Below are 12,887 nucleotides of genomic sequence, written 5' to 3'. Positions count from 1 at the left end.
AACAAAAAACAAAAAAACAAAACAAGGTTTAACTTTTGCAGATCTTTTGGTACAGGATTATATAATTGTTCTTAATTTTTATATTTAAACAGTGATAATTTAATCAGCAGTGGGCATTTCCCATAAGAAGTCTATTCTTTTGCATCATTTTTTGTGTAATGTGCTAAGGGCATGTCTTATATGATGATGTTTTGTATTTGGAGGATCATGGGAAAATTCAGGAGATCATCAAGCCATCATCATGTTGAAGACAAATTCTTTCTAAAAGTGCTCAGCGAAAGCAGTGTTAATATTTTGGTGTTACTCTCTTAAATACATATTAAAATAGCACTTTAATGTTTGTTTATATAATTGCACATCCAGATATTTATTTATCATTTATACTGGATATTATATTTATCATTTATAATGGAAGCTAGAATAATATGCTTTAGAAAGGAAAAATAAAATATTCAGTGTTTGTTTCCTTTTATTAAAACATAAATATAAAATGTCAGCTTAAAGAGAAAACATGAAGTGTGAGTCTTCAAAAAGAAAAGAGATGTCAGAAAGTGGAGTAATTTCTACAAATGAATGCATCCTCTTGAATGTAACACATTGTACAATGGAAGCACAAAGTTATTCATTAGGCACTCACTGAGGACTTAGAAAGTTAAATAATTATTGAGCACTACATGGTTTAATCTCAGATACTTTCTATTCATGTCTTAGTCAAAATGATTACTTTTTTCTGTGTGTCTTTTTAATATCCTAACAGAATTTATTTATGTGATAACTGCATTTAACTTGTCATATCCAATTACTCCTTGGAGATTTAAGTTGTCTTGCATGCCACCAAATTCAACCTATGACTACTTCCTTTTGCCTGCTGGACTCTCAAAGAATACTTCAAATTCGAATGGACGTTATGAGACAGCTGTTGAACCTAAGTTTAATTCAAGTGGTACTCTCTTTTCTAACTTATCCAAAACAACTTTCCACTGTTGCTTTCGGAGTGAGCAAGATAGAAACTGCTCCTTATGTGCAGACAACATTGAAGGAAAGACATTTGTTTCAACAGTAAATTCTTTAGTTTTTCAACAAATAGGTAAGCATTAGCTATTTTTTAAATGTATTGAACAATGTTTTTTAATTCTTTGATACCTGTATGAAATAGATGTCTTATGGCTATGATTTTAACATACATAATCATTTTTATATGGATAATAAAATTAGGATTCATTATGTGAACAAACTAATAAATAATTTCCAAATTATCTTGTATCCCATAAAAATATAATGAGGGAATTATTTTACTTTTAAGTACATTCCTTGTAGTCTTCTAAATTTGCTTTGAAATAGAAAAACACACCTTATTTTTGTTAAATGTATAAAATATCAAATGACTGATAATATTGTTGAATTGGTTAAATTTTAAAATATTCATGAATAATAATAATTCTTCAGGCAAGGAATATCTCTGAAAGAATATACATTTTAAAGATGGGTTTTTCAGAAAGAATAGCTAATGGATGCTGGGCTTAACACCTAGGTGATGTGATGATCTGTGTAGCAAACTGCTATGGTACATGTTTACCTATTTAACTACCTGCACATCCTGCACATGTACCCCTGAACTAAAAATAAAAGTTGGAAAAACAAAAAAAGAAAAGAAAAAAATTCTTTTTTTTTGTTTAAGTATAATGCATACTGATTGTAGCTAGTGTAGTTAAAAATTCTGCATCTGGAAATATAAACAACAAAATTATCCCAAGTCTTTTGGAAAAGTTAGGAAGAGTGGAGTCAATTGACTCATCCATGTAGAGAGACCTCCAGTATGAAAATACAGGCATATCTTTTCCTCCCTTAAAAGCGTGATGATTGGGTTTTCACATGTATGAGTGAGATGTGCCTCCCTCAGACCTTGTTATGATGTTGGCACATTACCTGTCTAATGTTAAAAAAAAAAAAAAGGCTGGGCACAGTGGCTTAACTGCCTGCAATCCTAGCATTTAGGAGGCCTAGGCGGGCGGATCACTTGAGCTCAGGAGTTAGAGACCAGCCTGGGCAACATAATGAAACCCCATCTCTACTAAAAATACAAAAAAAAAAAAAAAAAATTAACTGGGCATGGTGGTGCATGCCTCTAGTCCCATCTACTTAGGAGACTGAGGTGGGAATATTGCTTGAGAGATGGAGGCTGCAGTGAGCCATGATCACATGATCATGCCATTGCACTCCAGCCTGGGTGACAGAGTGACACCCCATCTCAAAAAAAAAAAAAAAAAAAAAAAAGGAAAGAACAAGAAAAGTGAGAACTGAGCTAGGTGAGTTTTGAGCTCTTTTGTCCTATTTAAGTGGTTTGAAATTAAAGAAAATTTGAGAAGCAATAATTGAATTTAATTCTATTACTTTAGAAAAAAGGAAACTGAGGGCCAAAGGGACTAAGTGATGGGCAAACACATGCCACTAGTTAAAGCTTGTTCTTTTTCTCTCAGAATAGGCAATGGAAGTTGTATCAGAACACTGGTAAATTGGATTTAGCTCTTCTCTTTCACTGAGTTGTTCAGATGGTTTTTGAGATTTCATGTAGTTGTTTTTTGTTTTTTTTTTTTAATTCAGATGCAAACTGGAACATACAGTGCTGGCTAAAAGGAGACTTAAAATTATTCATCTGTTATGTGGAGTCATTATTTAAGAATCCATTCAGGAATTATAACTATAAGGTCCATCTTTTATATGTTCTGTAAGTACCAAATAATTAATTTGGCATTTCTAATACACAATTTTTTTAAAAAGAGCTTTCATATACGGAAGTAGATTATAAACCTCTTGCATCCCTACATTTCCTATTATATGTTTTATTTTTTAATATAGCATTCTGCTCTGTTAGGTTTCCTCTTTTCTCCGCCTGCTAATTGAGGTAGCAAGACAGTCAGGTTTAGGGTCACGATTGTCAGGTCCATGAGTATACCAAATGTTCAGTTCAAGTTCAGGTTCTAGCTCACACTGAGGTCCGAAGGGAGTGGGTGGATGGGCAATAGCTGAAAGAACACTCTGGGGGCCTTAAGCAGGTGAAACGTAGTTTTATTCAGCAGCTCTCTATCAGCAGCTTACTCAAACTAGGTCTCTCATTAGCAGCTCTCTTAGCAGCAGCTTTCTCTCACTGTCTGCTCTGTTTTGACTGCTTGGGCCAGCTGCTCCTATGCACAGCTGCACGGCTGGCTCTCTCTTGCCTTCAGGGTCAGCAGCTTAACTCTTTCTCTCTCTGGGCATGAACCCGAACCATGCTGTGCCATGTTGTGCCGTGCTGAGCCATGCCCTGGCTCCCCTCGTCAGAGCAAGACTGACAGCTCTGGTACTCTCTCTCTGGGTGCAAGAGCGCCTGTACAAGAACATCTGTAGAGTGTCAGCAGGGCAATTATACCTTTTACAGACAATAGTGGCATATGGCCAAGGGATGGCCTTCCCATGTTATGGCTACATGGCTGTGATAACAGATGGAGTTATATGCCTGTGCTCTACTCGCTGAGTCATGCAGGCCTGGACATCTGCCTTGGCCTGATTCTTGACCGAAGCACATCCATGTACCTTACAAAGATATTGCAGGTATAGGTGGGCATGTAGTCTGAAAGAAGAGTGAACTCAGTTCAGGAGTGCTAGATATTTGAGTGGAAAAGGAAAAAAGGTGCGTTTTATATTTCTTTTTCAGATGATTTTTCGTATTCGATCTCTTTATAAACTTAAAAATATGGGTGGCTAATATTTGTGCTAGAAAGAGAACAAAGATATTGTTTTCAAATAGCCATATACTTATAACTCAAACAGCGAATATGTCATTAAGTTTTCTAATTACTCTAGTGATGATATACACCATTTTTATGTCAATTTTAACTCTTTAAAATTCTTTCTCATTAATTCTTCTATTTGATGCTTAAAGTCTCGCTTCCTTCAGTTCTGCAGTTATTGAGATAATACCGTTGAGGAGCAATGTGCTAGAAACTGTCCCTATACAAATGAATAGAGACAGAAAGTAAAGTGGGGCTGAGAGGAGGGGGAATTGGGGAGTTACTGTTTAATGGATATAAAGTTTCAATTTGGGAAAATGAAAAATGTTCTGGAGTTGGGGAGTGGTGATGGTTGCATAATAACGTGAATGTATTTCATGTCATTGCACTGTACACTTAAAATGGTTGAAATGTTAAATTTTATATACATTTTATTACAGTAAAAATTTAAAAAGAAACTTAAAGACATGTAAAAAAGGATGAATGGTTACGATCACTGTCCTTTAGGTGCTCAAAGGCTAGCAGTTGGGACCTGTATGTACAGAGTTTCAGTTTAAGTGGTTACCGATATGTATTTGGTAGGTACATAATGTCATGGGAGCCCATCATTGTTGTGAGATCTTAGATAGGGGTTATCTAGTTAAGCTGGTGAGAGAAGAGAGGAGGAAAGGTTTCCTAAGGAAGGAGATAGCTGAGTTGAGTCATTAGAGATGAATAAGAGCTAATGAGAAAATATGTGGGCAGTGTAGTGTTGGGAAGAGATCAGTATCTCCTGGAACCTTGTTAGAAATTTAAATTTGCATGCTAAATGACGAGTTAATGGCTGCAGCACACCAACATGGCACATGTATACATATGTAACAAACCTGCACGTTGTGCACATGTACCCTAAAACTTAAAGTATAATAATAATAAAAAAAATTTAAATTTGCTAGCTCACCCCTGTGAATAAAAAATTAGGGGGGTGGGGCTCATTAATATATGTTTTGCCAAGTCCTTTAGGTGATTCTGATGGAACTCAAGTTTGAAAATTCCTGCTGTAGAAGTTAATATGACTGATTTTAGAGTCAGACTACCTGGCTGTACCACTTACTAAATGCACTCACAAAGCACTTGCTATGTTTAACAGTTGTTCTACCTCTAGAAATTAACACAATGGAAATATTTACACAATGTTTAAAAATTATTTGTTGAATGAATACATATTGCCAAAATGCTTTCTAAAATATTTTCCAATTTACCCTCCAGAAATGTCTTAATGAGCCAAAAAGTTAATAAAAAAATAATATTGTCTGAAGGTGTGAGTAGTGAGTAGTCAATGGTCAGATATAGCAGGAAGATATAATAAGGTCTGAATAATATGTACGGATTTGGCAGTGTGAAAGTAATGGGTCTTTGGGCAGAGCTCATTCGGGGGAGCGGAAGGAGAGGTTGCCAGAACAAAGGGAAACTTGAAGAAAGGACCCGGAAGAGCTGATCTTTATGCTAGTTCCTCATTCAGTTGATGGGGGGACACTGCAGAGCTGGAATTCATATATCCAAGGCATACTATGGCTGGTGCTGAGAATATGAAAAAAACCTGGTTACTGGGACCAACTGCTGCTGCCCAGGTGAGGAACCTTTGGCTGGAGTGATATTTCAAGAATGGTAGGCAAAACAGGAAGGATCAACTCCCTTGTCACTCCATTATTCTAGTCTCTTTCTAGCTCCCCCACAGGTAGAATTTAACAAGAATTTAGGTAGCAGAGGAGAACTATGGTTTGCAGAGTTCCAGCCCCAGCATGGTGAAACAGAGCATAGGGTGCATTTGAAGATGGCAGTCAATAGCTTAACCACCAGCAAAATTCACTTCATTGGCTCATTGGCTACTTAGAACATTCACACACACCTTTCTACGCATACCTACCTTTCCCTACAACTTCCTTATAACTTCATGCTTTCACTTAATTAAGTGCAACTATACTTAAAAAAAAAAATCAAAAGGATCCTTTATTTCATGTGTATGTAGTATCATAATTCATCAAAATAATTTATAATAGTTAACTGCCCCTCAAATATTGTTTTATAAATGATGCCTTCTGAAGTTAAACATAATGTAGATTCATTTTTTAAAAATTGTCTGTTTAGAACATACTAAACAAATGATAAGTTAAAAAAAAATATAATTCTCTCCTGTGAAGTCTTCTAAGAAAATCATGGCAAGTTCCTGATAAGATAAAAACCATTCCATCATTAAAGGGGATTAAAAAGAGGCATAAATAAATTTGAATAGAAACATCTGTTTGCTGAGTTTTGTCATTGTGTACAAATGAAACTCTAGAGTTAAAATTATATTCTGATTTCCCTCTATAAGCAAGAAATTCCTTAATAGAAGCTCAGAAATGACCTCAGTCAGTGTCTTGGTGAAACATACTTCTTCATCTGCGGACACTCAGTGCTCCCATCTCTATCAGATCTGCTGTGTTACCTCTGTTAACATTCCCAGGCATCTCCAGGAAGACGGGAGATGTCATCCTCTCCAAGATGGCTCTACCAAACCAAGGCTTTCCTGGCACCAACAACGTTCTTTCTAAAGCCCTACACTTCACAGAGGAGGCAAAGCCCGATGAAGCACCATTTCTGCCACGGTGTCCACCTTAAGCTTCCAACTGTCACTGTTGTGAGGAGGAGCCATCACAGATTGCCATAACCACAGAGTCTTCCTGACCCTGTGGAGCCACTGCTCTCAGGCACTGTCCAGCTGACGTCTGGTGTAGCCAATTATTTTCCCCAAAGGTCCGTGTCTGCCTGACCCATGGCACTCCACGAGTTGTGGTGGGTCTGATGAGCTAGTTTCTGTCATACCTAGACAAAGAAGATGGTTTAAAACCAATTCATGCTCTTCATTATAAATCCAGATCTGATTTGGGTCCCCATGCTCACAAGTCTTAAGCACTAGTAAGCCTCCTTTCCAACTTGGGCAGCCCTGAGCCACCAGACATTTGTTGGTCTGGAGGTGATAGAGCCTTCCAAGTTGAAGGACTTTGGGGCATTTTGGCCCTCTACTGATAAAAGTGGGTTGCTGGGATTTGTCATGGGTCCCAGATATCTGCATCTTTGGGTAAATATTACCCAAATACCATTCAAATGATTTGCATCCTAACTTCTTTCTCAATTCAACATGCTCACTGATGGTTCCAAAGCTTTTCCTCTCCAGATTAAGTCTTAAGGAAAAATACTGCGCCTTTATTCATCCAGCCAGACATGTGCCAGCTGCGAAAAGTTGTGTTCATGGCATCCCGGCCTTCAGGAGATCCATATGGTCCCCTTTTTTTGGAAAATGTGTTCTACTGTAGAGCAAGGCATGATGAAGAACTTACCTCCACACACCCAGATCTGAAATGATATTTCCAAGTTTTCTCCTCTCCAGATATCCATGCCAGTATCATACTGTCCAAGCTCCTGGAAATACTGTCTGTTCCTGGCAAACAATCCTCCAGCCATTATCAGTGACTTTGTTGGTGCTGTAGCTTTTTCTGCTCATCCTAGCTCAGAAAGGGGAACAAGCTCCTATTTGAAGTGCAGCTCTCAGTTGAATCCTCCACGGACAACAGAGGATGAGCTGTAGGCTAGCGTGTTGGCACTAATGATATCAATCACTGAGAACATCATGGTCTGCTAGTCCACACAGATGACAGCCAGCAAGGGCTGCTGCCACATCACATTCACTTCAATTGGCTGTCTAGGAACACAAGGACTTCTGTTGTGTGGACTGCTACACTCATTCTTCCTTGAATCAATCCCTCACACTTTATGTTTCTTATACCTTAATTTTTCCAAGGAGGTATTTTTGGACATATTCATCTCGTCCTCCTTTCAAGTCATCAAGGTCGCTAACAACATCCATAAATATGATTTCATGAAGCAGGTTTGCTGGCATGCAATTTGTGACAATGTGCAGCGTCTGGAGACAGGGCAGAAAAAGCTTCATTGTGGAAACAGATAACAATTATGTAAGCAACTGGCAGGTCAGGAGGTAGGACTTTACATGCTGTATTCTTTGTCCCTGGCACATCTCTGTGGTAGCCTGCAGTTACTGATAAGCATATTAAAAGCACATTTCTGATAGCCCGTCTCTCAACTCCTGAGCACGTTAATTAAAAATCATGCCTAGTTCAGAAGACAATTTCAAGTGGCCTTTTTCTGGATCTTCAATATGACTATCACATCATCAATTTTGTTTGCTTCGAACTGTGGCTCTAGTAATAGACTTGGACCTTGAGTGAATCAGGAATAGAATTGTTTTGGAAATGGTCCATGGGGTCCAGGCCCCTTGAGCACATTCTTTTTTTTTTAAATATAGTTTAAGTTCTGGGATACACGTGCAGAAAGTGCAGGTTTGTTACATAGGTATACGTGTGCCATGGTGGTTTGCTGCACCCATCAACCTGTCATCTACATTAGGTATTTCTCCTAATGCTATCCCTCCTCTAGCCTCCCACCCCCCTACAGGCCCCAGTGTGTGATGTTCCCCTCCCTGTGTCCATGTGTTCTCATTGTTCAACTCCCACTTATGAGTGAGAATGTGGTGTTTGTTTTTCGGTTCCTGTGTTAGTCTGCTGAGAATGATGGTTTTCAGCTTTATCCATGTCCTTGCAAAGGACATGAACTCATCCTTTTTTATGACTGCATAGTATTCCATGATGTGTATGTGCCACATTTTCCTTATCCAGTCCATCACTGAGGGGTATGTGGGTTGGTTCCAAGTCTTTGCTATTATGAATAGTGGATGAGCACATTCTTAAGTGGCTGAGTCACTTCACCGAAGTTGAAATGAACAAAAACCAAAACTGCACAGGTCACAGATGTAAAAGTGTACCCATAACAGAAATATTGAACTGTGACACTTCCCATAATAGACTTAGCATAACTAATGGGCCATTTTCAATTTCTGCAGCACTGGCAATGGCCTTCCAGGACTCAGGCTGTGGCATCTTTCCTCCTGCCACAGCCCCTGTCTGAGCCACAGGAGCTGCCCAGGGGGTGAGGAGTGGTGGGCTACACTTTGAACAAAAGGAGACAGTCTTATTCTCTCTCCCAAATGGGATGATGCTATGTCACAGTTGTCATTATGTTTTCTGTGCAACATGTACAGTATTGCTCTCTGGGCAGTATTAATTGCTCCTCACATTCAATCACTGTTTCACCTGAATGAATATTGTGGAAGCTAAATATAAAATTGTAAATTTAATAATTGCAGGAATCCTTATATAAAATAATAGGGGGAAGGAAAAGATTGAGAAGAAATTAGTTAATATATAGAAACACACACACACACACAAGCATACTGTAAGGGAGGAAATATGCACAGCTGCCACTGCTCTTCTTTCTGTATTGATTACCAGGCTGTAGTTAATATTTATTACTAGTGTTAGACCACTGGACTAATTCTTTAAGTCACCCAGAGGAGGAACCCAGATATAGTGCCACTGCCATCATATCTGGACATTGAATGTCCCTGTGGTCATCATTTCCACATGGAGGTCACCTGATGCCACGACTGATGAACCTACAAGCCCCTGCATCTTTGTGCAATCGTCCTGAGGGCTAGTGTCTCAGATGTCGTTATCTAGTTGGTGAGAAGGTGCTCTAGCTGCCAGTGTTTCAGCCTTGTATGATGGTAGATTCTTCAGTCAGATATTGGGCAACCAGAAAGTAGACAAATGTCCTTAACAAAAGTGACTGAGTTATAAATCTCTAGAGGCCTGAGAAACCTGGCTGGGGTTGGAAAGTGGAGGTGGAAGACTAATGGATAATGAATGTCCCAGGGTGGATAATTAAAGGATGAAATCATGAGTTTGTTTCTAGTCTATAGAAAGTGACCCAGCAGGGAGAGAAAAGTTGATAATAGAAGGGGAGCCATTGAAGATATTTTATTGAGAGTGAATAATGGAATAGGCCAATTCCATGAAAAGAGCACAGGGTTGGTCTTAAAGAAGGTTTACCTCAACTTCTGAGTATTGAGAGAAGAAAGGAAGCCCTGTGGTGGATGAAGATATATTTGAAGCTCAGGGCAGTTTCCTGCTTTATTGAGCAAAATAGGTTTTAGCTCAGAGAAAAGTATTCCTTTGCATAGTAGTACCTTCTTGCAATGACCTAAATGCTTTGGATGTGATTAAAAATTCTCACTTGGGTGCCTATTCTAGACAATTTCTGATCTTATCAGCAGGTTAAGGCAAAATGCTGTTTTAAAGCCCTGTGAATGTGTGTAAGGGCTTAAATTCTATTATGTATATATTATAATTATGATGAGGTATTTTTCTGAAAAAGATAAGTATATGTGTAATATATAGATATATATAATTTCAGAGCATTATAAATTTGAATAGTTACTTAGTTATAGCTGAGAATTTTAGCTTCAGTTTAGTCAGCCGAACAGTCATTGGTCTATTCCTCTAAACAATAGGACCCAGAAGAATGAGAAAATTAGGTAAATTAGGTAGATTTTCAAACTTTCTTACAAGATGATTTTTAATTTGGTCTTCTTTTACTTGGAACCTAGGTTTCTAAAAATATTAGCACAGTAAAACCTGTCATAATTTCAAGGAATTTGAGAAACAGTCTCCCATTTTTTTCCTGCCACATTATATACCTCTATGATTTGGTTAATATGTTCATTGCACCAACTATCACATGCTGTTTCTGCCTTTAATTCTATTTTTGTTTGGCTCTTAAGGCAATGTATCTCCAAACAATTAAATAGGACTCTAATTCAATAGGTAGAGCTGGTCAATATAGGAAGAGCTGGTCAATATAACCAATGAGAACTCCATGGAAGAGAAAATCCATAATGGTGATTACTATAGAAAAGCTTTGAATCAGACTCACCTATTTTGGACATCAGAGAATTCACAAGAGAAATTTTCAAATGCTACCATGTGTAAAAAAGTATATTTTAAAAGGGATAAAATCTAATGTTTGTAAGGGATTTAAAACCATATAAATATGTCCCTTAAGGGAAAGCTTTGTTTGGGCTCAGATATTAATGTTTGTCAGAGAGTCTGAAGGACACATACTCTAGAAATGTAATATTTTGAAACTGCTCTGAGATTTTCTCTTAGATCTAGGAAGGAAATTCTCTTTCTTTATTAGGTGCCTACTGTGTGTTCCAGGCACGGAGCTGAGCATGGGGAACAAGGTTCTACAACACAGACTCAGCCCTTGCCCTCCTGGAGCTAACATTCTGTGGTAAAAACAGAAGACATAACAGCAAAGTTTGGAAAGGCTGTGCTGTAATAAATACAGTGCCTTGTGGAAACAAGTACTAGGGATATCCAGCCCAGGTGAAGAGGGGGCAGAGGAGAATGAGCCAGAGAGTGAAGAACATTTGCAAAGGCCCAGAGGCACAGATACCACATGGCAGGACTTGAAAAGTTGAGTGTGGTGGGACTGGGAAGCTGGGGAATGAAGAGAAATCAGGATGGAGGGATACACAAGGGTCAGATTATGAAGGGCCCTCCAGGTCATGCTTGGAGTTTGGGCTTCTATAACTACTAACACCTACTTTACTTTGTTTTCACAATTACTCCTGCCAGCATTCTTGATGATTTCAGCATCCATGTGATTAATCTTCAGTTTCTTGAATGCTTATTTTCAATATTCTTGTATTTTCACACCACTTTGTTCACCCCTTGTCATGGACATGCTCGAGACTTTGTCATCACCAATAAGCATGCTTTTTCTATAATCTCCATGTCAAGAATCCTGCTCTTTGACCATCTCCCCTTGCACCCTTCATGTTAGTTTATTCCCTCTACTACTCAACTTCAGGAATAATTCTCCATGGTTCTTGGCTCCCCCTTCTGGGTGCCAGGTTCTGGCCTGAGTAACCCTCTCTTCTTCATGAAAAGCAGCCCATATGCGCATCTAAGTTGTTTTCACAGCCTGCTTTCCTATCAGCACAATTTTTAATGGTCGAAAGGCTTTTTTTTTTCCATTTTGTTCTGTCTCTGTCTCTTTCTGTCTCTATATTAGCACTATTTCTGCTAATACACTTCTCTCACAAAACTACCTGGACCTCCAGTGGATCTCTCTGGTGTTCACTCCATTAGATATGTTAAAAGCCTGCAAATCTCCAAGAGATCTTTTCTCTGTCTTCTCTTTGATCTTTGCTCAGAAGGCATTTCTTAATTTTAACAGTGTTTGCTATCTGGAGAGGCTAGACACTTCAAGACTATGAAGTCCTCTTTCCTTTTGTTTAATGGCCCTTTCTTCAATGTATATCTCTCCTCTTACAGCAAGAAGAAACCAAGAGACATCCGCAACACTTGCTGGAAATCTCCTTAAATATATCATTCAGTTCTATAGGCACATTCTATACTTTCCACATAACTACAGATGGTAATGTTAATGAGCTCTCTGCTACTACACAAGAAAGACCACTGTTCTCCAGTTTCCAATAAATTATCTCTCACTTCCTTTTGTGCCCTCACCGGCAGAGTCTTTGAAGTCCGCCAGATTTCTAACAGTCTGTTCGAGGCAATTTAGGTTTTCTTCACCATGCTTCTCCAAATCCTTCTAGCCTCTGTCTGTCCGCTGGTTCCAAAGCCACTCACACATTTTCAGGTTTTCATTATGGCAGCACCCCAGTTTCAAGTTCCAGTATCTGCATTAGTGATCTAATGTCATATAATAAATTAACCCAAAACTTAGTGGCTTAAAACAATAATCATTTATTATCTCACAATTTCTGTTTTTAAGGAATTCAGCTGCAGCTTAGTGTGGGGTGGAATGGGAAGGGAGTATCTGCTTCAGGGTCTCTTACAAATACTGCACTGAAGGTGTCAGCCACCAGGACTGTAGTCATTTCAAGGTTCAACTTCAGGAGGAGCTAGTTTTGAGATCAATTCTTGGGGTTCCAAGTTCTTCATGGGATGTTGGACTGAGGGCCTCATTTCCTCCCTGGCTGTCGGCTGGAGACCTCCTTCAGTTCCTTGTTATGTGGATCTCCCCATAGGACAGCCTGCACCATTGCAGCTGGCTTTCCTGAGAGTGAGCCAGAGAGACTCACTGATGATCTTGCTTTTTATTTTCACTGAGACAACAGAAGCAGGTGGAGTTTCTCTAATGATTGCTTTTCTC

The 12,887-nt window shown here is 38.7% G+C and overlaps 1 protein-coding gene, 1 non-coding gene and 1 pseudogene across 9 annotated transcripts in view; 2 read left to right on the top strand and 1 right to left on the bottom strand.

Annotated features, from left to right (window-relative positions):
• Nucleotides 1-12,887, top strand: part of LEPR (leptin receptor) — a 214,987-nt gene that overhangs the window by 142,281 nt on the left and 59,819 nt on the right. For all 8 annotated transcript variants that reach the window (XM_055117717.2, XM_055117709.2, XM_063600666.1 and 5 more), the window contains 2 exons: nucleotides 758-1,087; nucleotides 2,602-2,725. In XM_055117717.2, the coding sequence (XP_054973692.1) occupies nucleotides 758-1,087; nucleotides 2,602-2,725 (454 nt within the window). The remainder of the gene's footprint in view (nucleotides 1-757; nucleotides 1,088-2,601; nucleotides 2,726-12,887) is intronic.
• On the top strand, nucleotides 1,833-1,936 carry LOC112438698 (small nucleolar RNA U13). Its single transcript, XR_003027073.1, has one exon. It is a non-coding gene; the product is annotated as a small nucleolar RNA U13 (small nucleolar RNA).
• On the bottom strand, nucleotides 2,734-8,660 carry LOC100975809 (polypeptide N-acetylgalactosaminyltransferase 11-like; annotated as a pseudogene).

The sequence above is a fragment of the Pan paniscus genome, chromosome 1 (assembly GCF_029289425.2).
Source record: "Pan paniscus chromosome 1, NHGRI_mPanPan1-v2.0_pri, whole genome shotgun sequence".
NCBI lineage: Eukaryota > Metazoa > Chordata > Mammalia > Primates > Hominidae > Pan > Pan paniscus.
Note: the sequence above shows the minus strand (reverse complement) of the source record. Positions and strands in the feature narration are given on the sequence as shown.